Here is a 27,812-nt window from a genome sequence, read left to right on the forward strand (position 1 = left end):
CGTGGAAATCTGTGTACAAGAGGTAGAAGATAGCAAAATTCCATCTGAATCCAAGGTTTGAGAAATTGCTGTGACCAAGAGGTAAAGATATCTCATTAGTACCTAAGTGAGGTTATTTAAAAATGAAATAAAAATGTATTTTTCTCAATTTTTTTGTGTATTATTTTTCATATGCCTACTAAGGTCTTAGGATATGAATATTCATTAAGTTGTTTGGATCTTACTACATAGTAGGTGGTATTTCTTAGGTATTCCTTTTGGTCTAGGGGTATGTGAAAAAGTGACTGAGATACTAAGTGCTGTAAACTAACTTTGTTCTAAAGATGTTTAACCTAGGATAGACAACAGTAATATAGAGGAATATGTAGATTTTGTAGTAGGTATGTAATAACAAATGTTACAACAGTCAGACTAAATTTGTGGATAAACTATTCCCCAGGAAACCACTTCTTTAATTAGCTAATTCCTGTGTATCCTCAAATCTCAATTAAAATATAACCTGTTCCAGGAAGCCTTCCCTGATTTGTAACTCTCCTACTCCCATTCTCAGTGCCATCTAGATAAGGAACCTGTCATCTAGGTTTCCAAAAACACATTGCTTATCCCAACATATTATCCTAGGATCTTTGATTTTTTGGTCTCTGTTTGAGTTTGTGGAGGGTGGAGACCAGATCGAAATGAATTTTGTATCTGTTGAATCTGGCACCGTATTTAGCATGTAACAAGGGCTCAGAAGGTATTTGTTGATGAACTAATAAAATGCACACAGGTATATATGGGTAATAGTAACCAGTGTTTACTAAGCATCTTATAGGTACTCCCAGGGTTATTCAAATGCCATCGTATTATCTTATAACTTGAAGACGATTTAGTTTTCTTGTTACTTAAAGACCATCTAATGTGATCTCTGAGTTCAGAAAGGTGAATGGAAGGCTGAGAGCAGCAGTCACTTTTGGTTATGGGAACAGGTAGGGCTGAACCTGGACTCCAGGGCTCCTACGTTTTATCTTTTTCCACACCATGTACTACACCTGGTCACCGGCAAATAGAGTATAAACTTCTTGTGGACAGGATCCTCTTACGTTCTTCTGCAACCTTCATGAACAGAACCTTTAGGCACCTGAGGAATAGTTACCACAGTTTACTTCATTGAGCTCCAGTTTCAGGGAAATTATAGCACTTATTGATGAAAGAGACTTTAAAATACAATGTGAAACACAAATATGGAAGAAAAAACCCACACGAGTCACCTGGGTGGCTCAGTTGGTGAAGCGTCTGAGTCTTGATTTTGGCTCAGGTCACGATCTCTCGGCTTGTGGGATCGAGCCCCTTATCGGGCTCTGCGCTGACAGCATGGAGCCTGCTTGGGATTCTCTCTTTTCCTCTCTCTCTCTGCCCTTCCCCTCCTGCTTGCTCGCTCTCTGAAAATAAATAAATGAGCATTAAAAAAAAACAAGAATAGAAGTGAGAGCATGTATTATTATTGGTGTCATTGTTATTATTTTGTTTTTATGAACATTTCAATTATCAACATGTCAATTTTCGTTGAATTCATTCACTTGTTCACCTTAAATTGATTGAGCCTCCATTATTTGCCAAGCCGCATCCTAGGGAAAACACAAATTATCTTGGAGCTGTTTGTGTACTACCCAGATATCATACAAATAATTACTAAATTGTGGTTGGAAGTAACTGGCAGGAAGATAAATACATTGTGCATTGAGAATATATTAGGGACCACTCCACACTCACTAAAACGGCTAAAATCAACAACCCTTACCTTACTAAATATTGTGGAGAATGTGGAGCAATTGGAACTTCAAGCACTGCCGGTGAGAGTGTAGTATGGTCCAGCCACTTTGGACAACAGTGAAATACATACTTATCCGAAAACCTAGTAATTCCAGTCCTCGGTATTTACCCGAGAGAAACGAAAACATGCGTCTACACAACGACTTGCACAAAACTGCTGATGGTTATAGCCGCTGTATTCATAATCATGCAAAAGCTGCAAATATCTATAGTGAACGGGTCCACAATTGTACTGCTTCCATACAGTGGACTACTACTGTGCATAATAAGGACGGCCTACGGGCACACCAGCAGTACTGGGTGAAACTCAAGACATTATGCTAAGAGAAGGAAGGCTGGCTCAAACGAGTACAGATGATGCGAAGTTGTGTGACGTCAAAGGACGGGTAAAACTACGGTAAAGCGATAGAAACCGGATTAGAATTGCCTGGGAGTGCAGTGATGGGAGGGCGCTATTCTCTGTCGGTGCTGTGGTTACCCTGGTGGCTGAATCTGCCAGAACTCATGGACGGCACGCTTCAAATAGGTGTATTTTGTTCCATGTAAATTAAACCGGAGTTAAAAACAAACAAACAAACTACACGGTGACCCAACCGATGAAGGTGGCTGGGAGCAGGGGTCACGGTGCTTTTTTAAGAGGAAGTGCGCCGGACGGGGAAGGGGGCTTTCCAAGGGCCAGGAACTTGCCCCGGCGTTGATTTCAAGAAGCAACCTTGGAAGCGACCTCTGTTTTACAGGCGGGGACGAAGATGCCGCGGCCGCCGGGCCACGGCCAGCCCCCAGAGAGAGGCCGAGCCGGGCCGGGGCCCCGCTCCCCCCGGCAGGGCCGGCGGGAGCCGCCGCGGCGAAGTCGCAGGCGGGGGAGGCGGGCGCTCGCCGGCGTCGCGCCGACGTCACGCGCGTGCTGACGTAGCCGGCGGCCGCGGCCTCTAAAGCGGGCTGGGTGGCGGGGGGCGCCGAGTTTGACTCGTTTGGGGGCCGCCCGGCGCCTGGCGCTGCTCCCGCGGCCCGCCGCGCCCCGCGAGCCGCGCGTCGGCCGGCCCGTAGCGGCGGGGAGCCGCACCGGCGGCGGGGCGGCGCTCGGCGCAAGTTGGTCCCCCGCGGGCGGGAGGGCGGGCGGCCGGGCGGGCGGCCATGGAGCCCCGCGGCATGGAGTACTTCAGCGCCCAGGTGCAGCAGAAGGACGTCGGCGGCCGCCTGCAGGTCGGCCAGGAGCTGCTGCTCCATCTGGGCGCCCCCGGCGCCATCCCGGACCTGGAGGAGGACCTGGGCCGCCTGGGCAAGACGATCGACGCGCTCACCGGCTGGGTGGGCTCGAGCAACTACCGGGTAAGCGGCGGCGGCGGCGCGGCGGGGCCGGGCACGCCCTCCCGGGCCGGCCCTTTAATCCCGGACGTGCGCGTCCCGCCGGGCGAGCCCCCCGGGGTGCGCCTGGCGCCTCCGAACCGCCCCGGGAACGGGAAGCCTGTGGGCTCGGGGGTCGGCGGGGTGTGTGTGTGGGGGGGGGGGTCCCTGGGCGCGCCCCCGAGCCGGGGGCTTCGTTCCCACCGCGACCGAGTTTTCCCCCGGTTGTGAAGAGTGACAAATTCAGCGATTCCGCGACACGATGCGGAGTTACTTGGCATTAGGACACAGCGTTTCGCCTCCTGTTTCAAACTCATTGGTAATTTGCATACACAAAGCGCTCGAAGACTTTTTGCATTTGTACGTACCTGTGTCATCGCTACTTGGAGACGGAGGACATTAGGATACGATATTTTTAAGTTCAAAAGAGTGCGTTAAATCAGACTCTCTTGTTTAGTGATTGTTTAGCCTGCTTAATCTTGTTTCTTTTCTTTATTGCTTTTTTTAAAAAATAAATTTTGAGTCTGCAAGGTTGTGCTCTTTGTCTCTAAAAGCATCTTTAGAGCTTAATCAGGTGCCTGATTAAGTTTACTGTTAAATCTAATACAAAGATGCTGACCCCAGGGCATTAGGTGTTTGATTTTCATTTATTGTGGACGGAAAGCAGTTAAATGCTGTTAACTCCTTTTACCGTAGTTGAGGACGACTCGGATTTGAAACCTGTGTCTTAGCAGGTTAGCTGATGCCGAAAAAAAATTATACAAGCAGGAATGAGTGTTTTTGAAGAGCTGGTAGGAGGTGGGCTGTAATGTAGCCACGTTGAGAGACCAGGTAATTCTGTAATGAGCCTGTACCGTAGTTTTTAGCAGTTATTTTTCTTTCGAGTCTTCTGGTGGCAGTGTTGCTTTAAAATGCGAGTTCAACTCTGGACGCAGTGATTCTCCTAAGTAATTTATGCTTACAACCCTGCGAATAGGCTGTACTTTGAAAGCTTTATTCTCATGGAGTAGAAAGACAGACTCTACTGCTGTGCAGATTTAATGGTGAAGCTTAAACATGAGTTTTGGAAGGGGTTGACTTTTACAAGGATAATAAGCCGTTTGAGAATTAACCAGTTTGATGCTCTGTTGCATACTAGCTCGTCATTCTTTTGTAGAACTTCAGCAAAAGTTAACATTTAATATATCAGTACCGTTTGGGAGCAACCACCTAAATTTACTCACCATGTCAAGGCATATACCCACTCAAGAGAATTGATTTCATGTCGTAACATAGGCTCTTGCAGAAAAAGTCAGCTCTTTGGTAGGGCTTGCTTCTTCCCTTCCCAGCGAAGGGTGTCACCTCCGCAGCCCGTGGTGAGTTGGCTTTGGGCCATTTCACTCCTCAGATCTACCATCTTCCACAGTAGCCCAAGTTTGCTTTAATGTCTTTATGCACTATTTGCACTCAGTGCTGTATTTTCCTTTCAACTGGTCCATAAGAGCTAGAGTCTATCCAGGATCTGACGCAGGCCCTCATCTCTTCACCATTCTGTCCATGCTCCTTACTAGATGCTGTAGCTTGAGACAATTTCCACAATCAGAAGACGACTGCCACAGGCTTCCACGACCTTAGCCACACGCTCCCTTGTAGCTATGCCCATACCTTCTGCCATCTGCTCTGTTACGTGAAAGAAGGGCCTTTCTCACTTCCGTGGTCTCTTGCCTCCTTAAGGACATTAATTCATCAATTCTTTCTCCTTCCCGAATCATTAGTTCTCTTCTTTCTACCGAACGCTGCAGATAAAACCTTTTTCTGGCATTGTTAGAGGGCATTGGGCTTTGTTTCTTATTTGAGTTTTATAAAGTAGGTTACCAAACTAGGTCGTCGTTTTTTACCCAAGATACAATAAAACATATTTGACTCTTTTGAAAAAAAGCGTATCGTGGAATTTTTTGAACCTACACACAAATAGAGAATTGTATTTAAATTTCAAATTATGCTGAGCAAGTTCTAATTTTCTTCAGATTTGATAGTACTTTACAGTTCGTCTTAACAGCCATCATTACTTCCATAAATGTGAGTGATGGTGCTGTATCCTGGGTGGTGGTCTAGGTCCTGAGGATCCCGCTGTGAGGAGGACTAGCACAGCTCATTCATTCAACTTCATTTGGATATTTATTGAGGACCATCTACAAGCAGGCACTCTTCAGGCACTCCAGATGCAGTAGTGGAGAAAGAAATCCTTTCCTCTGTGGACTTAGGTTCTAGTAGAGGCATCTAGACAGTATGCTAGATGGTGGTAAGTGCTTCAGAGAAAACAGCAGGAAGGGAATAGTGTTGGGCAGGATGCAGGTGTTGGAATTTTTTTTTCAATATATGAAATTTATTGTCAAATTGGTTTCAAGTGTTGGAATTTCGAATCGATGGTCATTGGGGCACATGGGTTGCTCAACTGGTTGAGTGTTTGGCTCAGGTTACCATCTCATGAGTTTGAACTCTGCGTCGGGCTCTGTGCTGACAGCTCAGAGCCTGGAGCCTGCTTCGGATTCTGTGTCTCCCTCTCTGCCCCTCCCCTGATCGTACTCTGTTTTTGTCTGTCTCAAAAATAAAGAAACATTAAAAAAAATTAAAAAAAAAAAACCCACATGGGAAAGTCAGATCCTTGCCCTTATGGAGATCCCATTAGAAAGAGAAAGGCAGAAGGGGGGGTGCCTGGGTGGCTCAGTCGGTTGAGCATCTGACTTCAGCTCAGGTCATGATCTCGTATTCTGTGAGTTCGAGCCCCACATCGGGTTCTCTGCTGACAGCTCGGAGCCTGGAGCCTGCTTCGGGTTCTGTGTCTCCCTCTGTCTCTGCCCCTCCCCTGCTCATGCTCTGTCTCTCTCTGTCTCAAAAATAAATAAAACATTAAACAACAACAACAAAAAAAAGGCAGAAGGGTATACAATGTAGATAATGTCAGGTAACAAGTGATTGTAATCAACTGATGTGGATGGAATGAGGCTAAGATGAGACTAGTTGGGGGTGGTCGAGAAAGTGAGGTGAAAATTGCGTATAGACATGAAATAAATGTAGGAGTGAAGAATGATTTAGACAGAGGAAACTGCAAATGTGTAGGCCCTAGTTCTGCGAGGAAGATAAAGAAGGACAACATGGCTAGAGTTTACAAGCGAGAGGTGTTAAGAAAGATGAAATTGAGGAGGCGGGTGGAAAGGGCCCTGTAGGGTTACTCTGGGTCAGTGGAGGGGTGGCTTCCCTCCACGGAGAGTGGAGGCGAGAGTGGGCTGTAGGGGCGCACCAGAAGAAGCAGGGAGGTGGCTGCGAGTGGTTGGTGGCACAGCGGTGTTGGAAAGGGGAGGATTTTGAGATGCAGTTTGGGGATGGAGCCAGCGGGACCTCCTTTGGGTCCAGAAAGAAGAATTAAGCGTCCTTGCCTTTCTTGAGCACCCGTCATATACTTGGTGAATTGATCAAGGAGTACTTGAACCTAGGGAAGGTTACGGTTTTCCTCCTCCTCTTCTGCCTTTCTGTAACCTGACGCTTGAGTGTCCTATCATTTGTCAGCTGTACTTTATTGTTTATCTGCAACTGTAACAGTAAGTTGACCCTAAAAAATGGAGAAATAAATAGCATTTATATCACAACTATGTAGTGCTCAGCTAAGTAATGTGCTAAGATTTCAAGTATTTTCAGAACCCGAGACCACAGCCCCTTTGCCGTTTGAAGGATACTTTCCAATATCAGCCTCACCTTGATTGTATTTCTTATAAACTGTCAATTTCTTAGAACATACCATTTCTTAGGTTGCTTAAATAAAAGTTGAGATCTAGCGTTTTATATATGGATCTTGCCTGTTCTTTTTACTTAAAGAATGTCCAGGTTTTTTATTTTTTTACTGTAACCGTCCTTTTATGTTGTCACCTTGGATATGTGCATGAAAGTTGAGTAAGGCAGTGATTCTGAACCCATCAGATTCAGTGCCCTCTTTTAATGTCTCCCTTATAATCCTGAAATAAAATTTATACATGATACCTAGTACACATAATTTTTCAAAGTCCCAATAATGTCCTAACTGTACTAAAAAAGGAAAATTATGTGTAATTTGTGATGAGATAAAGTAGATGTCGATCTGGAAATGTCCCAGCCTGACTACCCATGAAGACACAGTGGTAGTTAGGTGGCTGTACCAGTGCATATTCTTGCTGTAAATGCTGCCACACAGTTCAGGTGTGTGGTTGCTGCTGGTTCAGACTTGACAAGTGGCATTACTGTTGCTGATTGTGATCTTCTGGAACTCCAAATCCCGAACCTTATTTTCCTTGAGTATTCCGTCTTAAAGAGTTTGATCACTCCAGTCCAGCTATCTGACATTCATTGTTAATTCTCTTCTCCCTCTTCACACTAATTTCACGGTCCTCATTTGATAAAGTGCAATTCTGGTTAATTGAACTCTGCGTATCCCGCACCTGTACCAGTGCAACTGAAGGTAGATGGAGAAAAACACAAAACCTCTTAACTGATTTCATTTAAAATTTAAAAAAATTTTTTAGATGTTTGTGTATTTTGAGACAGAGTGAGCAAGCAGGGGAGGGGCAGAGAGAGAGGGAGACAGAGAATCCCAAGCAGGCCCCGCAGAGCTTGATGCAGGGGCTCGATCTCACAAACTGTGAGATCATGACCCGAGCCAAACTCGAACACTTAGCCGACTGAGCCACCCGCGGCCCTCAGTTTTGTGACTTTAAAACACCCTAAAGTTTAAGCTTGGTCTTAGCTCCAAATTTGACTTTTAGAGTTTCTGTTTTTCTACCTGTTAAAAAATGTTATTTTGCTTTTATATTTGTAACATTTTATTGTCATACTTTTGTATTTATATATTCAATATATGTTTATATTTTTGCTTTCTGATATATTGAAAAGAAATGGCATTTTGTGTATTACTTTTTATGGCCAACCTACTTATAATTCAGAACATTTTTTTCTGCAATCTGTGGATTCTTTTAGGTTTTCTGTACATATGGTAGTCCCTTCTCATCCATGAGGAATCTGTTTCCAAGACTCCCAGCAGATGCCAGAAACAGCAGCTAGAACCTGTATCTACTGTGTTTTTTCATGTAAATACATGTCTATGGTAAAGTTTAATTTATGTTAGGCACCATAAAAGATTAACATTAATAATAAAACAGAACATTTATAACAACATAACACAATAAAAGTTACGTGAATGTGGTCTCTCTTAAAACCTCCTTGTACCGTACTCTCCCTTCCTGTGATGATGTGCGATACTAAAGTGATGAGATGAAGGGAGGTTAGTGATGTGGGCATTGTAATTGTGTGGCATTGTGTTAGGCTACTGTTGACCTTCTGATGAGAATGATCTGCTTGCAAATCACAGCTGACCTTGGGTAACTGAGGCTATAGAAAGCGAAACTGGGGATGAGTAGGGACTACTGTAAAATCCAGACCATAATGATAGTTTTGCTTCTTCTTTCCATTTATTTAGTTTTGCTTGGTTTTGGTGCATTTGGCTAAGACTCTTAGGATGAGGTTGAGTGAAAGAGTGTGGGCCTTGAATTGTCCTTTGTTTCAAGAACAATTTCACCATGAACAATCACACTTACTGTAATTTTTAACTTTTAGCTATGAAGGGTTTTTAACATATCTAAAGGTAGCAGAATAAGCAGACCCACCCACAACACAGTCCATGGCTAATTACGCTCATTACTTTGTCATAAATCACAGATACAGTGTTTCATCAATAAGACTTTCTAGTTAGTGTCTCAAAGATAAGTGTTCGTAAAAAAAAATTGTTACCATAACCTCACTACCATTAACACATGTAAAAAGCTAATTCCTTGGTATTAAATATGCAGGGTCAGATTTCTAATTTTCAAAAACATCATACGGGGCACCTGGGTGGCTCAGTCTGTTGAGCATCTGACTTTGGCTCAGGTCATGTTCTCACATTTTGTGGGTTCGAGCCCCCGCGTCAGGCTCTGTGCTGACAGCTCGGGGACTGGAGCCTGCTTCGGATTCTGTGTCTCTCTCTGTCTCTGCCCCTCCCCCATTCATGCTCTGTCTCTCTGTCTCAAAAGTAAATAAACATTAAAAAAAGTCATACAAATTTTTAAATTCGCTATTATAAGAAAAATCAGGATCCAAATAAGATTTCCACATTATGTTTAATACATTAGTTTCCTGTTGCTGCTGTAGCAAATTATTACACACTTAGTAGCCTAAAGCAACATATAGTACATTTATTTCCTTAGAGTTTTGAAAGCGAGAGGTACGGAATGGATTTTATTGGGATAAAAATCAAGGTTTCAGCAAGACTGTATTCTTCTGGAGAACTTAGAGGAGAGAGTTTTCCAGATTCTGGAAATGGCGTGCCATTTCTTGGCTTGTGGCCTCTTCGTCCGTCTTCAAAGCCAGCAGTATAGCACCTTCAAGTCTTTGTGGGTTTTTTATTTTTTTTATTTTTTTTAATGTTTATTTTTGAGAGACAGAGCATGAGCAGGGTCCGAGGAGCAGAGAGAGAGAGGGAGACACAGAATCCGAAGCCGGCCCCAGGCTCCGAGCGGTCATCACAGAGCCCGACGTGGGGCGCGAACCCACGGGCTGTGACATCGTGACCTGAGCTGAAGTCGGACACTCAACCGACTGAGCCACCCAGGCGCCCCCAAGATAAAGAATTCTCAAAAGTCCACAATAAGAAAATGAACCATCTGATTTTTAAAATGAGCAACAGATCGTAACAGATACGTCACTGCTGAGCCACCCTGGGGCCCTGCACCCTCAGATCTTTCTGACCGCCGCTTTTGTACTCACATCTCTGCTTAATCTCCCGCCTCTCGCTCGTGTGGGATCTTGTGATATATTGGGCCCAGGACAATCCAGAGTAATTTCCCCGTTTTAAGATCTTTACCACACCTTTAGAGTTCTTTTTACCGCATAAGGTCCTGGAGGTTAGGATGTGAACACCTTTGGGAGGCCATCCCTCAGTTCACATGTTTATTGAGTCTCTGAGTTGGTTTCTACCTCTGTTAAACATTCTTTTTTAAGATTCTTTTAAAAAATTCTTGGACTTTATTTGTGGAGTTTCACACAGTTGTGATTTTGCTGACTTCACTCCTGTAGTGTTAGTTCCTCTGTATTTTACTATAAGTTGGTGGTTGGACCTAAACTTGATCAGTTTCAACCTTTCTTTTTCTTCCCCCTCAGGAGGCACATAATGTCAACAAGGCACATAAGGTCTGCCCGTATCTTTTTATGATGTTAGCAATCATCAATGTTCGGTGCTTAGATCTCTTAACTCGTTAGGGCTTGTACAGTGATATTCTGATTGTCATTCTGTCACCTGTTAACTAGGATACTTTGTACAGAGGAACTTCCCATTTACTCCTTTTTTAAAAAATGTTTAGTTATTTTGAGGGGAGGGGGGAGGGGGAGGGGGAGGAAGAGAGAGAGAGGGTCCTAGGCAGGCTCCACGTTCATCACAGAGCCTCACGCAGATCTCACGACCATGAGGCCATAACCTGAGCAGAAATCGAGTCTGATGTTTAACCCACTGAGCCACCCAGGCGCCCACCCCAGCCTCCACTTCTATTTCATTGGCATAGTTTGTAACGGAAAGGCGGGCATCCCTGATTTTGTTGTGCTTTGCTTTATTGTGCTTCGTAGATACATTTCTCACAAGTTGAAGGTTTGCGGTAACCGGGCATGAAACGTGTCTACTGCTGCCATTTTCCCAGTGGCACTTGGTCACTTTGTTATCTGTGTATCACATTTTGGTAAATCCTGGCAATATTTCAGACTTCTCTGGTTACAGTATGCCATGATGGTCTGTGGTCAGTACGTTCAGATGTTACAATTGCTCTATCGTAATTGTTAGGGAGCACCACGAACCACGCCCATCTGAGAAGGCCAACTCAGTCTCTACACGCAGTGGTGCTGATGAGCAGCTGCTCCCCGTCTCTCTCCTTCCCCCCAGACCTCCCTGTTCCTTGACACACAGCCGTGTTGAAATGAGGCCAATTAACAGCTCCACGACGGCTTCTACGTGTTCAAGTGAAAGAAAGCGTTGCGTGGGTCTGACGTTAGCTCCAAAGCCAGCGGTGATTAAGCTTAGGAAGGCAAGTCAAAAGCCAAGACAGCCCAAAAGCTAGGCCTCTTGTGACACACAGCCAACTTGTGACCGCAAAGGAAAGGTGCTTGAAGGAAACTGAGCACGAACGGTTAGAAAGCAGAACAGCTTCGTGGCTGATCCAGACCTAGTTTCAGTGGTCTGGAGAGGAGATCAGAGCAGCCACAACGCTGCCTCAAGCCAAAGCCTCGTCCAGAGCAGGGCCCTAACTCTCTTCAGTTCCGTGAAGCCCGAGATTGGTGAGGAAGCCACGCAAGTTGGCTCGTGAAGTTGAAGGAAAGGAGCCGTCTCCATAACCGACAGGTGCAAGGTAGCACAGCCAGCACGGGAGTCCCAAAAAGTTACTCAGAGGACCCAGCTAGGGCGATCCCTGAAGGTAGCTGACTAAACAGCAGATTTCCAGTGTAGACGGAGCAGCCTTGTATCAGGAAGGAGATGCCACCTCGGACTTTGACGGCTGGAGAGGAGAAATCAGTGCCTGGCTTCAGAGGCCAGGGTGGCTCTCTTGGTGGGGCTAATGTAGCTGGTGACTTTAAGTCGAGGCCAGGGCTCGCATCATTGGGAAAATCCTGAGACCCTTAAGCGTTGTGTTAAATCTACTCTCCTTGTGCTCTGCAAATGAAACAACAACGCCGGAAGGACAGCTCGTCTGTTTACACGGTTTCCTGAATATTTTAAGCCACTGCTGAGAACTACTGAAGGAAAGAAGATTCCTTTCAAAATGTTACGGATCATGACAATGCACCGGTCCCCAAGAGCTACAGTGGAGATGTGCAGTAAGAACGTCGGTTTCGTGCCTGCTAACACCACATCCGTGCTACAGCCCATGGATCGAGGAGTGATTTTAAAGTCTTATTTAAGAAATACATATTATAAGGTTGTAGCTGCCATGGGTAGTGATTCCTGTGATGGAGCTGGGCAGAATAAATTGAACAAACCTGGAAAAGATTCGCCATTCTAGATGCCATTAAGAACATTCGTGATTCCTGGAAAGAGGTCAGACTATCAACATAAGCAGGAGTTTGGAAGAAACTGATGACTTTCAGGGGTTCAGTGGAGAAAGTAACCTCAGATGTGGCAGAGATAGCAGCAGAACTAGAACTAGAAGTGGAGCTTTCACTGTGCAGAAGCTTTCGATTTAGGTGTAGTCCCAATAGCTTCTTTGCTTTTATTTCCCTTGCCTCAGGAGACCTGCCTAGAAAGTTGCTACGGCCAGTGCCAAAGAAGTTACTGCCTGTGTTCCGTTGTAGGATTTTTATGGTTTCAGACCTCATATTTAGGTCTTTGGTCCATTTTGAACTTATTTTTGTGTAAGGTATAAGAAAGTGGTCCAGTGTCATTCTTTTGCACGTTCTTGTCCCGTCTTCCCAACACCATTTGTTGAAGAAACTGTCCTTTTCCCACGGGATGTTCTGATGGGTTAAAGAGGTGATTGGGATTAAGGAGTGCACTTGTTGTGATGAGCACAGGGCGATGTAAGTGTGGAATTAGTATGTTGTACATCTGAAATTCCCACAACACTGTATGTTAACTGGAATTAAAATAAAAACCTTAAAAAAAATGGAGCTTGAAGTCGGGACTGACTTTGCAGTCTCCTGATAAAACTTGACCAAATGAGGAGTTGCTTCTGATGGATGAGCCAAAAAAAAAAAAAGCTTTTCTCGGGACGAGATCTATTCCTGGTGAAGATGCTGCGAAGATTGTTGAAATGACAGCAAACGTTTAAAATATTGCATATTTTGAGCAGCTGATGAGCAGCATCAGGGTTGGAGAACAACAACTCCAATTTTGAAAGAAATTCTGTGGGTGAAATGCTGCCAAACAACATCACGTGCTGCAGAGAAATCATTCATGAAAGGAAGAGCCAGTTGTGCACACTTCGCTGTTGTCTTACTTAAGAAATTGCCGCAGCCTTCCCAGCCTTCGGCAGTCACTCCCCGGGTCGGTCGGTAGCCGTCAGCCACCCTCCCCAGCCAGAGGAGTGCAACCTGCCGAGAGCTCAGATAATGGTGAACGTTTCTCTAGCAGTGAAGTATTTTTTAACTAAGGCGTGTACTTTTTAAAGACTTGATGCTACTGCATGCTTAATAGGGCGCAGTACAGAGTAAACATGACTTTTATATGCTCTGGGAAATGGAAAAATTCACTTGACTCACTTTGTTGCAATATTCCCTTTGTTGCAGTGGCCTGGAACAGAATCCACAATATTTCTGAGGTACACCTGTAATTTATATGATTCTTTCCTTTTGTTTACTAATAGTCAGAATACTGGGGTGGTCTTCTAGCCTCCTCCAATATCGGCCACATAGTTCTCATCATTACGGATTCTTGTATTTAAGCGCATCTGATGTGTTTCAAGACGGTGCGCTTATTATCCTTATTAATATTCAAACTGTCCTATCTTGGCATGACCCTAGTAACCTCTGATAGTATCTTTGCCGTCTGGCATCATGAGATGTCCTATTTCCTGCTCCTGCCCTGGGATCAGCCGCTTCTCCAAGAAGCTCTTGTTCTTTTTAGTGGGAACGAGTATGTGGAAAATGCAGTGTGAGTGCCAGTGGGACTCATTGTTCTTGTCAGTGAATAGGGTTGGGTTTTATTTCAGTTTTAAAGAAAAATACATCATGAGTTTATAGTGATTCTAATTCAGATTCCGGACTGCAGTCTTTCCTGTTTCTGTATGTCTTCTATCTCATTCAGCCAACAAGATTTCTAAAAGCATTGAAGTTTCTTTTTTGCAGAGTTGTTGTTGTGTTTAGTGTTTATCCCCCTGGAGAGAGATCATCAAGTTGCTATACTTGAAAATCTGTGTGGTTGTAATAATAATTCGGTATACATTTAGGTTCACTTATTTTCAGTGAAATTCGTTATTGCTACAAATAAGGTGTATTCACAATAGTCTTGGTTTCTTTCTCTATTACTTATAGCCTATTTCTAATGATTATTTTTTTTCCTGATTGGTTTTTCATTGTTGTTATTTTTAATAAACATTTCTAAGTAACTGTGTCTATTCATAGCCCTCTTTGTGTATATACACATTGCCCCAACTTGCTTTTTTCACTTAACAATATATCATGGAGGTTACTGCACAGCAGAATTAGGAGAGTAGTCATTTTTATTTTTAAAGTGTTACAGTACCCTAGAGTGTGGATGTACCGTAATTTATTGACTGTCTCATATTGATGAATGTTTGGATAGTTTCTGGTCTCTTGCAATGAATAATGTCTGCATGTTTTTAATAATTTTGCTAGTGTATCTTAGGGATAGATTTTTTTAAAGTGAGATCTTACCAAGTGTGCATGTTTTTCCTGCTGATTTGAGATACTGCTTTTATCATCTGTAAAGTCTGTTAAGTCTGTGAGTCTATTTGTAGATTTTCAACTATGTTTTAACTGTTTTATTGATACAGCTTACATACTATACAATTTATTTATTTGAAGTGTACAATTCATCGATTCCAGACATTCTTGACGTTTCTTATAAGTTTAATCATACGACATTTGGCCATTTGTGACTTCTTTTCACTTACAATGTTTTCAGCGTTCATTCATGTTCAGCATGTACCATTCAGTCCTATTTATGGCCAGACTTTTTTTTTTTCCCCCTGAGGAGGAGGAAAAGGAGGACGAGGAGAAGAGAGAGAATCTGAAGCAGGCTCCACCCCCAGCGTGGAGCCCATGGTGGGTCTTGATCTCACGAATCATGAGATCGTGACCTGAGCCGAACTCAAGTCTGACACTTAACCACCTGAGCCACCCAGGCACCCCTGGCCACATTTTTAATTGAGCGTATGCCACATTTTCTGTATCTGTTCGTTCGTTGATGGACATGTGGGCCCCTGTACCTTTTAGCTATTGCAAATAATGCTGTGGTGAACATTGGCATGCGAGTATCCGTGTCCTGCTTTGGACACACACCCAGGAGTGGGATAAATTGTTAGGTGCTCAGTGTTCCACACCCTACACTTTAGTCCTTCCCTTGTTTCCTGTGCTTCGTGGAGGGTCTTTCTCCGTGTTTTCTCCTCCAGTGATTAAGTGCTCTTGCTTCCTAGGCTGTTCTTGCGAGCCTGGTTGTGGGGAGTGGCGGTGTTCTTGGGTTTTGTGGTCCAGCTTCAGCCTTACGAGCCCTTTGTCCCTGAGTCCAGGGGATGAGGCTTTGTTAGAGATCCTGCCCCTCCTCAGCTGGAGACCTTTAAACATTTGAGCCCGGGGTGATTTTCTGCTTCTCCCTCAGAGGTAGGGCGCTCTTTTTTTTCTTTTCTCTTTACTCAGTAGCAGCGAGTTTTTACCTGTGTCCTGGGGTGACAGTATTTGTCTTTCTCTCAGCGGCTTCATACCTTTGTTTCTTACAAACGGTATGGGAAAGGAAAAGTCTGTGACTTTCCTGCAGAGATAGCTGCTGTCTTCTTCTGAGACCCGGACAACCAAGAGATAGATCCCTTTTCCAGTCATAGTGTCCGGTGGAGGTTTGTGGAGAAAAAGTCTGCAAATGGGGTCCCTCCTTTTGTGTCTGTGGCTGCGAGGATTACACATTTGCACGCTGGCCCACATTCGGCTATTAACGATGAGTTACGTACAGCGGAACGCTTAGCCGGCTTGTCCCACGGCTCGGCTTTCCTTCTGTCTTCTGCCACATGTGACCTACTACTGCTCACGTCCCATCTCCCCTTGGGGGCATCTGTCTTTCCTTAAGTTTCAGGCGAGGTGATTATCCTGCAACTTCAGCTTTCTGATGAATTTAAGAGTAATTATAGATCTGTAGATTATTTTTTTTCTTGTAAAGTGGGAGTGGTATTTTTCCTAGTGTCTCCATCCGAGATAAAAGCTGGAGTTCCTCTGTAATTAAAGGCGCTCTTCGTTTTTAACTTGCATTTGGGAAACATTTCAACATTACAGGAAGAAAGTTGGAAGTGTAGTCAGTGACCTTTCTACCCTTCACCCATTTTACCAGTTATTAACATTTGGCCTTTATCTTCCTGCATATTTATACATCAGTAGGAGTAGTGGCATTTATGGAACCATTTGAGATTAGAGGGCCCTAACCTCATGACTGTCTACCCCTGAATACTTCAATCTCCTTATTTTTTTGGACTTTTAAAAAATTCTTTTTAATATGAAATTTATTGTTGAAGTGGTTTCCATAACTCCTTATGTTCTTAAAAAAAAAACAACTTGGGGGGCGCCTGGGTGGCGCAGTCGGTTAAGCGTCCGACTTCAGCCAGGTCACGATCTCGTGGTCCGCGAGTTCGAGCCCCGCGTCAGGCTCTGGGCTGATGGCTCGGAGCCTGGAGCCTGTTTCCGATTCTGTGTCTCCCTCTCTCTCTGCCCCTCCCCCGTTCATGCTCTGTCTCTCTCTGTCCCCCCCCCCAAAAAAAAAAAAAAAGTTGAAAAAAAAAACAACTTGGTAATAGGGATGCCTGGGTGGCTCAGTCAGTTAAGCATCACACTTAGGCTTAGGTCATGATCTCACGGTTCATGAGTTCAAGCCCCACACCCGGCTCTTTACTGACCGCTTTGAGCCTGGAGCCAGCTTTGGATTCTGTGTCTCCCTCTCTCTACCCCTCCCACCCCTGCACACATTCATTCATTCTCTCTCTCTCTCTCTCTCTCTCTCTCTCTCACTCTCTCAAAAATAAACAAACATTAAAAAAATACAAAAAAAAATGTATCTTAGAAAAAACAAAAACTTGGTAATATATGAAGATCTTTATATGTCAGTGATTATATATTGATACTGAGAATGTTTTGGTAGTTTGTATTCATTAAAATTTTTTCTGTCTGTAGGTATCATTAATGGGATTGGAAATTTTAAGTGCCTTTGTGGACAGATTATCAACACGATTTAAGTCCTATGTAGTAATGGGTAAGTTAACTTTATTTAAAAATCGTTGTAGGTATTGACATACTGGCATTTTTTCTCATGGTTTTTAACAGACTTGGTTCTCTGTGAATGGAAAGAAGTAATTTTCTACAGCCCAGAGATCTACTACGTAGTATTTTAGTTTGCCTAGACATAAAAGATTTTAAGCCTATTAAAATAATTCTATTTCCTCTGAGACAAATAAAACCAAAAAAAGCAAAAGACGTATTAAATATCCTGCTAATAGATTTTTACTTCATAACTTAAAAACTTTTACTGTAACTTTTACTTTCTTTAACATTAAAAATTTATAACTTACAGCACTGCTTTTTAGACTTCTGTGGTACAGGACCAATATTTTGTAAAATACAGTAAAAATAAGTTATACAGCAAAATGAAAGGAAAAAAAACGACGGGGCCCAATTTTTTTATTATTAGATTCAATAGACCAAATTACTTTGGTCAGATTGTTTTTAAAACTTGATTTTATAAACACTCTCAATTTTTTTTTTTTTTTTTTTTTTTTTTTTTTACCGCAAATAGTTCGTGGACCCGTCCCGAGCTGCCAGCCATCCTTTGGGCCGCACTCACTTGCGGTGTGTTTGCGGTATGGCGCGAGCCCGTGGTGCAGTTCTTTTCTTGGCACAGTCGTCAGGATTGCAGTGCTGGCTCTGACCTGTTTCCTAAACCCAAGTGGCCCTCGTGTGCCTTTTGGAGCGCTTTGACGAGTAGATCTGGTTCCTGATGTATAGCGATCGTTCAGGGCAATCGCAGCTGTTCATGATTTTCTGTTATGGATTAAGTTAATGCTTCCTAATGCCTCACACTTACTTTCTAATTATCTTTGGTCAACTTTTTCTTCATGTTTGGTGTGTCCCCAGATTCTGCTGGTTTCTTATTTTTATTGTCTAACTATCCTTTCGGCAGAAGCATCTTGGTAAGTTCCCTTCAGTAAGTTCCCTTTTTAATCACTACCTGGTTCCAGGTCATTCTTTGCATCAGTGTCTTCTGAAAAGGCCGATTCTTTACCGTATCAGTCTTCTGCTTAAAATCCCGTGGTAGATGTTAAAAACTAGGCATATGTGTTTTACTTAGGTATTTTCTTAAAACAGTTTGAGTCATTGTTTAAAATCAGGAAGTTTTATGTAAAAGATTCGTATTTATGGCTTGTCCGCCCCCACAGGTACTTACTTGTTGGCTGAAGTTTTGTCATAGATTCTCTTTTGTATGGGTCCTGAGCTTTCTGCTTCACAAGTCCTCCCATCTCGTCTTGCCCCTTCCTGAGGATAGCAGTTGCAATACCGCCAGCTTGGAGTAGCGCCCTTTCTAGAGCTGGTTCAGTTCTGGCATTTCCCGTACCTCCCTGACCGGAGGCGTTTATGTTTGGGACCCCTGCCCTATAGTAGCTCCCTATTATTAGTTGTGACAGACCGGATTTTAGACCGGACGGTAATTCTAGGTATTGTGGATCTTGCTTATTTTTCAAATGCAAGGAGAGCCACATGGAGTTTGATGCACCGACTCCTTATAATGAGGCAGTAGGAATAACGGGACCAGAATCGCAGACTGTTGCCTCCCGGGACTGTCCTGCTTTCAGAACCTCTGTTTTGCTCTCCTCTGGTGGCGGTCCACTTCTCTCAGCCTGTACGTCCCTTCCACGTCTTAGTAGCCTTCTTTATCAGCGGTCTTCAGCAAGTACTGTCTCCACTTTAGTTAGCAACTTGCTCGCTCCTGGTAGTTCTGGCTTAACTCGCTCATGGTTCTGCTGTGCTGCACTTTCCTTTTGAAATCCTCTCCTCTTTCCCATGGTCCGTCCTTTCTCTTTAAAAGACCTACTTCGGATTGCAGTGTCTGGGAGCTTTTCAGATCAACCTCAACCTACTCTGAATTTTCCTTTACTCAGTGCTCTCTTCGGCAGCACATGTACTAAAATTGAATTTTTCTTTACTCTGTAGTTTTTATACTGTTAAATAGTCAATGAATTACATTAACTTGCTTTTATTATTTTTCGTATGTGTTTTCCATACATGTATATGTGTAGTTTTTCTTTCTGTCTTCTCATCTACTCTTTATGGTTATTTGTGTACATTAATATTAGTATCATTTTCACTTTGAACCCCAAGTGTCCATCATTTTCCTTGGTGAGATTCAAACTTGTTATTAATTCAGAGTCAGTGTAGTATAACAGGAAAATTTCATCACTGCTTTGCTAGTGTATATTGCCTACTTGTTACCCATATTGGGCTTTATCAACTTTACGTGTATAAAAGATTATCCCCGCATGATTTCTAATTTGTATGATAGCTCCACAAGATAGGCAGTATATATTTGTACTCTTGTTTCATTTTGTTTTAATTTAGAGAAAGAGAAAGAGCCAGCAGGGGAGGGGCAGAGAGAGAGGGAGAGCGGGAATCCCCAGCAGAGCCTGCCCGCAGGGCTCAAACCCGCCTGCAGGGCTTGAACCTGGGAACCGTGAGGTCACGACCTGAGCCAAAATCAAGAGTTGGAGGGTTAACCAGCTGAGCCACGCAGGTGCCCCTCTGTGTACTCTTAAGGAGGTACAGTACTAAATGAAGAGCCCAGGGTTAGCTTTTTTGTTTTACTCTGTTTTATACCTTAGCCAAACCACTTTAGGAGCCCTTCACGTGTGTTTATTTTTGAGAGGTGGGGGGAGAGAGAGAGAATCCAAAGCAGCCTCCAGGCTCTGAGCTGTAAGCTCAGAGTCCGATGTGGAGCTCAAACCCACAAACTGTGAGATCATGACTTAAGCCAAAGTCAGACGCTTAACCGACTGAGCCACCCAGGGGCCCCTGAAGGCTTTTTTTTTTTTTAAATAATGTCATCTTAGATGTATGTAACTTGATGTGAGTGATACTGTCTTTCGGTACACTTAGGTTATTAACTATCAAAGGTATTTTTTTTTATCTTTTTACATTAAAAGTGAAGAGATGTTTTAGGAAAATTGAGATTGATGTTCAGTTTTAGACAAGGTTCCAGAAAGAGTATGGGCTCTTTTGATGTAGCTCTTTTAATGTAAAATATTTAAAATTTCTTTTGTGGCCACAGATACTGTGGAAAAATAAGTTTTTCAAACAAAAAAATATATCCGATTTACATTTAATGGCGATCACCAACCCTGGTTTTATGATAACTGAATTCAGTAAAGGAGCTCATATTTTACAAATTTTAAACAGATGGTTTTAACCCAAAATGGAATTACGGAAAGAGTATTAGAACAATCGGGCTTCCTGCTCATCACTCCTGCATCTTGTAAAACGCAAGATGGTCTGTGTCTCGTACAGTGCCGAGAGAACAAGACATACCACGAGCTGTGCTTTGAACTTCTTCGCTGTTTCACTGTTCAGGTTCCAGTCTGTGTAACAGGTTCTTACTGGCTGCACGGTACAAAGCTCTGTTTTGGAGTCCCGTAATTATCTGTTGAATATCCATCACGTTGAATGGTAATTCAGTGGTCATTATAATACGTACAGATCTTTTGGGTAGACTGTTGACTCTTCCAAATGCTTATTATGGGCTTAGCACAAGTGGGTTTTGTTTTCGTTTTGTTTTTTTTTTTTTCCAGTTTTACGTCATTCTGTCACTAGTCATGTGAGGTATAGGCCTGCACCCCTCCTTATTTTATAGACAAGGAAACTTTCAAATTCAGAGAAGTTTACGGTCTTAAATAATTAATAACTGGTAAAACTAGGAATAAAATCTTGTTCTGTTTCACACCAAGAGAGTATGTATCAAAAAGGAACTCTAATGCAAAAAATTTATGGATTTTTTTTTTGTTTAATAACTATAATAAAATGTTATGTAGTGTCAGGTTGTTTTTGCTATTTATATTCTATAAAAGTTTAGTTTTTTGTCTTGAAGTGAGCCCTGGTTTGGGCCAACATTTTAATTTTCTTTTTGGAGTTAAATCCCACCTCTCAAGAATGCAGTGGATATTTTTTTTCATACTCCTGTCGTGTGATTGTTAACACACACAGACACACACACACGTACACACACGTAGAACCCATCGATTACAAGTAAATGGAAGTAGTTATAACTGGGACCTAATTGTGTGGATTATTTAAGTCCTGGTTTCAACTTGGTATTTTTGGGACTTTGGGCAAGGTGTTGAATCCTTTTGGGCCTTCTCTATCAAATGAGCCTACTCTCTTTCATTGGGCTGTTACGAGGTTGACGTGAGATAATTCAGTGCTTAGTACGGAATAATATCTAACATTTATTAAGTGTTTATTACTATCTTCTGCCTCTCAGAAGCTATCAGAACCAGAGTCCCACAACAGCCAGTCCTACAGATGTCAATGGTTTTCTCTAATGTTAACAATACATCTAAGCAAGATGAGAAGTATTTATATTGTTCCAGCTGACAGGTACTTCAGTTGCCTCATGATTAGGCTTATGATTTTATGGCAAGAACTTTGTTTTCTTATACAGTCATTTCCTTGATTAAGCTTAGGTTTTTGGATAATATTCCATTTGGTATAGTGGGCTTCTCACTATAGTCTAATTTTCTTCCAAAAATAATGTAATTTCTTTTTTCCTTAAGTGTTGTTTATTATTATTAAATCAGTCTGGTTGTTATATTGTAGACAGTGTTTATTGTAGAATATATTTGCATCAAATTATGTATACACTTAATTATAATTGTCTATAAATAAATGAGAGAAAATCCCTTTCTCCATCTTATTTCTTCTTCCTTCCCTTATTTAAACTAGGCCTCAACCTTCACTGCCTCAGGGAAAGGAAGGCTATAGCTATCGTGTCAAAAGAGAAACAAGTTAATTTCTTTGCCGTCCAACATGGAGGATGATGGGGGTGGCAGGTGACACGCAGAGTACTTACTTAGTGCCCTTCACTCTAAGTTAAATGTATTCTCTCTTTAATTTTTAGTCACCTTTTGGGGTGAGCACTGCTGCAGACCTTTAGGAGCTGAGAAAGTAAAGACAAAAGGAGAGTAAATAATGTGGCCTCACACCTTGTAATACCACACGAGGGGCAGTGGTGATTTAAGGGATTACAAAAAGATAATTTTGACTGTGAGAGATTTTTGCCCTATGAGTGAACTTTAGAATCTGTACCCTCTGAATTCTGCCCTCACCTCCCTTTCCCTTCACCCTCACCCTCAACAGATGTCATTTCTTTGTGGTTCTTTGTCGACTTACAGTTACAGAAGCCATTTTCATGAAAACTCTCCAAGAATAGACTCTCACCTGCCTTTCTTGCCTCCTTGCGTGAAACAGTGCCACAGTCTTGGACATAGTAGAGAAAAACTGTAATCCCGGGGGCCTAGGCTTTTATTTTTGTCAGAATAATATGTCATACATACATGTCAAACATGTGATCATAAACCGACACCTGCCTGTGCCCAGGGCAAGAAACCAGAACTCTGCCATCTTAGCTGTTCCTCTCTGCGTTTCCTAATGACCCCTCCCTCCCTCTACCAGACGTTACCACTGACGTGACGTTTCGGATGACCACTCCCTTGCTGATCTGTAGAGCTTGACTAGCCACACACGTCTCTAAATAGGATAGTGTTTAGTCCTGCCTGTTTTTTGAACATGATCATAAGTGGATATCATGCTGTAAGTATACTTTTGAACCTTCCTGCTCCGTTAGTTTTTGTTGGACTCGTGAGTGAAGAAAATAATTTGCTTACCTGATAACTTTCCATTTATGAAACGAGCTGATTATAATTTTGTAAAATACAGCTTATAATGGAGGTGAATTATAAATGTTTACTCTCTTCCTCCTGCCTTTCTCTAGTTATTGTAGCTTTAATAGACAGAATGGGAGATGCCAAAGACAAGGTTCGAGACGAAGCTCAGACTCTGATATTGAAGCTGATGGATCAAGTAGCAGCACCTATGGTAGGCCTACCTTTTAAATTTCGGTTTTGCTAATCAGTGATGAAATATCGGGATAGATGGATGGTAACCACAGCGAGTCATGGAAGCCTCCAGGGACACGGAAGCTGAAATCGGAAACAGTGAATCATTGTTAATGCTCTGAAGAAATTGAAACTTAAAGTAAAATGTCAGTGTTTAACATTGTGTTGTTTTGCTTTTTCCTATTTTCTACTCTTTGGCATTTTTTTATAAAGCTGACTCAGATTCTGTTACTTGGACAATATGCTGAATGTATTATTCTTTGGTTTCTCTTACCTGCAGGTTATACAGTGTTCAGTGAGAAAGCTCCTTTTGAGAACTACTGAATGTTGTATTAATTACTGCGACTTTTACACTGACAAGAACAAAATTTTTTATTTAAACAGGTGGTTACTAATTAGATAAAGCATATATTCTAGGACACTGATTTGTGTGTTATGAATATAGTAAAAAAAAAAAAAATTAGCCCTTAGGGAGATGTTTTGAAAGGAGACTGAAAATAAACCGACATGTAAATAAAGATTTATAGAATATCTCATGTTAAGTAGAAAAAATCAGAAGTTACAATATATGCAATGTGTTATCACTTAATGTGTTATCGCTTAGAATACAGTTTTAAAATTATGTATAACATACGTTTTAGAAAAACATCCAGAGTGTTCAATTGTAAAAATAAACTGTTGGCCGAGATATTTTACACCTTAGAATGAAGCCCTTGCTAATAGTTTGGTGGGTATCCTTCAGCACTTGCTTAGTGGTTCAAATTTTAACTCCCTTTTGATGTGTTATTATAAATAGTACTGTAAGTAACATCCTTGTACGTGTGTTTTTGGACATAAATATAAATATTTATATAGACTGGTGTTCCAGAGGTGGTGGTGCTGCATCAGGTTATTTACATTTCAGGTTTTCCAGGTAAACTTCCAGGTTACCTTCTAGGAAGTTTGGCAGAGAGTAATATTAGTAGAGCTGAATAGAGTCCAGGAAGAGAAGGGCGTGTGTGTGTGTGTGTGTGTGTGTGTGTGTGTGTATGCATGCATGAATTTAATAAATGGAAAGGATGGTGTTTCTAACTGCAGGGAAAGGACTGATTGAGACAATTGGCTGTATGTTTGGAAAATAAAGTTGGATTATCTGTATAGGTTTATGTATGCTTTTTACAAAAGAGAATTATAGTAGGCAGCAATAAAATGACTTACCCAAATAATGTTTCTGTATTTGGATCCAGTGCTGAAAGAGAAAAGCCTGAATTATAAAATGTTGAAAAATCCTGTTCCATGTGACAGTCTGTAGTAGTTGCCAGGCAACATTAGACATTTTGAATGCTTACTGGACTACTGGGCTTATAATGGTAGCATTGTTGTCAAAGGTTTCTAAAGCTTAGAATTCTCTGTGCATGGAAATTGTAAGGTTTTTAGGTATTGGACATTGTTTTTCTGAGAATAATTGAAATCTAAAGTGAAAGATATTAAATAAAAACCAAAAAATGTGATTATAATATTAGAAAATGGGTGAGAGCAATGCTACTAGCACAAATTGGCTTAGAAAAACTGAGAAGTAAAATCTGATGGGAAAATTGAGTTCTCATGAAAGTTGGTGATAAGGTTGGGAATAGATAAAAGATTAAAGCATGAGTAATTTAATTTTTTGTTATTCTTGTTTACTTCTCCTTCAAATAGTACATTTGGGAACAGTTGACTTCTGGTTTTAAGCACAAGAATTTTCGATCTCGAGAAGGCGTGTGTCTATGTCTTATTGAAACCTTAAACGTGTAAGTTTTATGATTATTGAAAATAGTCAACTTGTTTTTCATTTTGCTAAAAAGAAAAAACAGTATCCATTTTGTAAAGCTCAAGGAAAGCTATGGAAATAACAAATTTTAAATTAGTTATTAATTGATCTCTGGTATGAGAGTTTTTATTTGATCTGATATCTTTGGCTGTTAATTTTTTATGTGTATGTTAATTTAAAACAACTAGTCAGTAATAAGTGTTTCTCTTTTTTTCTTAAATAAGTTGAGTAATAGTTGCTACCCAAAATAGATGGTCATATAACAGGAATGCTGGTATAACTTAGGATCTTCTTCTGTTCTGGACCCAGTTTGGCATTGTTTTTAACTCAGTGGTATTTCAGATATTGTAGCTATTTCCCCCACCTAGGTTTTCTAGACCACTGTGGGTAGTTACCAAAATCATAGACTGACCAAGATTCGGCCAGGTAGCTAGACGGTGAATTGGGTAGCATTATGTAGAGCTCTGAAGCATAGATAACACAGAGCTCACAACTCCAGTCCGAAAAACTGGTAAACCAGGGCTTTTGTTCCCTTTCTTGATTATGTGCTCAAGTTCTATGCAACAAGATAGGTGATCTATTGTAACTTTCAACTTTTCCTGTAGCGTTACTTCCTTTATTCTAACTATACTTTCATTTATTTTCTTTTACTCCTCTGTGGTCCTTTCTGCCATCTAGAGCTTGTAAGTGCATTCAGTCTGCACAACTTTTGTGGTTTTTGGCTCTCCTGTCATTTGCTTTCAACCCATGACCTCATCAAAATATTAATAAACATAAATAAAGGTTTATTGGAATGCAAATTTATTGGAGACACAGCATCTAAAAATATCACTATTTTAAAGCAAAAGCTCAAATTTTCATGAGCGATTGATAGGTTGCTAGGTTTAAGAGTGCCATCGGTTGAACATTTTGTTCTGTTGGATCATGTGTCGACAGTTTTCATTGTCAGTCATGATTATTCACTTTTGCATATTTCACATTGTTTAGAATTAGTTTTTGCTTGTGTCTCACATCCTTCATGTTTTAATGATGTGTGCCCGTGCTGTCCACCATATTTGTCTTATTGATACAAACCAGAAGAAAGTATAGTTTGTTTACTGTTTGACTAAAACCAAATTCTCTTTATTTTGTTTCAAATTTTATTTAGTTTTGGGGCTCGGCCGCTAGTCCTCAGCAAGTTGGTACCACATTTGTGTATCTTATTTGGAGATTCCAACAGTCAGGTAAAATTTTATTTACATTCAAGCATTGACTAACTTTTTTGGCCACCTCTTCTTCTTAGGGCTCTTACTCCGTTTTTAAAAAAGAAGAGGGAGGGTGGAGGGGGTTGTGAAATCAAGATTTCGTGTCATTTTGCTCTTAAAATCCACCAGTTACTTCCTGAGAACACATTATATTCACTTCAGTTGCTTAAGTTTGTCACTCGTTTGACTGGCGTTAAGGATGTGTGGTGCTGAAAGGATAGTTCTTGGGTTTGAAAGATGGAGTGACAAAGAGCCTTCCTTTCCGTAGTCCTGCACTTAACCGTGAGGACAGGTTGTCAGCCTCATTTCTTCATTCCTGAGAGTGGCTGCGTAACAACTTTTTGCCACAGAACCCTGTTTAACGAGAGAATTTGTACCAGTGGTGTATCCCTTGTTAGACATTTACCTGAGCTGCGTATGCTAGGCATAAAAAGGGAGTATTCTGGATCCTGTCCGTCCTAGTGGAGTTGAATCTTGACTGTAACCTTTTTGGCACAGCTTGGGCATTTGGAATAACCCTGGATAAGGTTTTCCTTGCTACTAGGCCTGGCTCTGCCCCTGGAGGTTTGTAGAGTTTTACTTCCTCTTCATTTGCTTTTTGCCAGTGGGCTGGGCATGGAAAACATGGCCATCTTCCAAATTCCTGTCTTGAGGCCACATTTTTTTCTTTTAATTGTAGTAAAATATACACAACATAAAATTTACCATTCTGGTCATTTTTTATTAATGTTTGTTTATTTTTGAGAGAGAGACAGAGTGTGAGCTGGAGAGGGTCAGAGAGAGGGAGACACAGAACCTGAAGCAGGCTCCAGGCCCCGAGCTGTCAGCACAGAGCCTGACACGGGGCTCGAACTCACGAACCGCGAGATCATGACCTGAGCAGAAGTCGGACGCTTAACCGACTGAGCCCCCCTGGCGCCCCTGCCATTCTAATCATTTTTAAGTGTGTAGTTCGTTGGCATTAAGTACTCTGTTGTGCAGCCATCACCACAGTCTATCTCCAGAACTTTTTCATCTTCCCAAACCCGTACCTGTTAAGCAAGAACTCCCTATTCCCCCCAGTCCTCCAGCTCCTGGCAACCACATACTACTTTTTCTCCTGTGAATTGTTACGCTCTAGGTATTTCATGAAAGTGGAACCATATAATTTGTCCTTTTGTATTTAACATGTTTTACCTGGCATAACGTCTTCAGGGTTCTTCTGTGTTGCCATTTGTCCGACTTCCTCCTTTCGTTTTTAAGGCTGTATGATATTCCATTGTGTGTGTATACCACGTTTTCTTTATACATACATCCATAGGTGGACATTTGGGATGTTTTCATCTTTTGACCGTTGTGAGTAATGATGCTTTGCCCATTATTGCGTGTTGGGTTTGGACCACATTCTTGAAGGGCAGTTTTATTCCAGGAAAGTATATTAACCGCAGTAATGATTTGTAATCATACAGATACTGGCAGCTTTTATGCAGGCTTATTACAAATAGAAGGTTTTTTAAAAGCCACGTTAATAGCTTTTATTTACATGTTTTAGGTTTCTACAGAACCTTTTACAAGGTTTCTCTAGAGGTTTCTCTGCAGGCCCTCTTGGTTTTTGTTAATGACCTGCCAAAATCTTTCAGGGGTTTAGAAGCATTAAAACCAACTGAGAGCTTCAAGGTGGTGTGCGAGTGTAATGTTGCCTTGAGGTGAAGTATTTTATTATGTTTCATCTAAGGTGTTTTGTTTTGTTTTGTTTTT

At 41.8% G+C, this 27,812-nt stretch overlaps 1 protein-coding gene and 1 long non-coding RNA gene across 9 annotated transcripts in view; one reads left to right on the forward strand and one right to left on the reverse strand.

Moving 5' to 3' along the window:
* Positions 1–1,391: 1,391 nt before the first annotated feature.
* Positions 1,392–2,487, reverse strand: LOC124527094 (uncharacterized). The gene is made up of 3 exons (XR_006965803.1): positions 1,781–2,487; positions 1,568–1,607; positions 1,392–1,421 (listed from the first exon to the last, which is right to left on the reverse strand). It is a non-coding gene; the product is annotated as an uncharacterized LOC124527094 (long non-coding RNA).
* Positions 2,488–2,946: 459 nt separating this feature from the next.
* Positions 2,947–27,812, forward strand: part of CLASP2 (cytoplasmic linker associated protein 2) — a 182,194-nt gene continuing 157,328 nt past the window's right edge. For all 8 annotated transcript variants that reach the window (XM_047098781.1, XM_047098785.1, XM_047098782.1 and 5 more), the window contains exons 1-5: positions 2,947–3,141; positions 17,062–17,140; positions 22,919–23,022; positions 24,720–24,811; positions 25,979–26,054. In XM_047098781.1, the coding sequence (XP_046954737.1) occupies positions 2,947–3,141; positions 17,062–17,140; positions 22,919–23,022; positions 24,720–24,811; positions 25,979–26,054 (546 nt within the window). The remainder of the gene's footprint in view (positions 3,142–17,061; positions 17,141–22,918; positions 23,023–24,719; positions 24,812–25,978; positions 26,055–27,812) is intronic.

The sequence above is a fragment of the Lynx rufus genome, unplaced genomic scaffold, assembly GCF_022079265.1.
Source record: "Lynx rufus isolate CCGP_SWC_20201006 ecotype Redwood Valley unplaced genomic scaffold, mLynRuf1.p SCAF_5, whole genome shotgun sequence".
Lineage (NCBI taxonomy): Eukaryota > Metazoa > Chordata > Mammalia > Carnivora > Felidae > Lynx > Lynx rufus.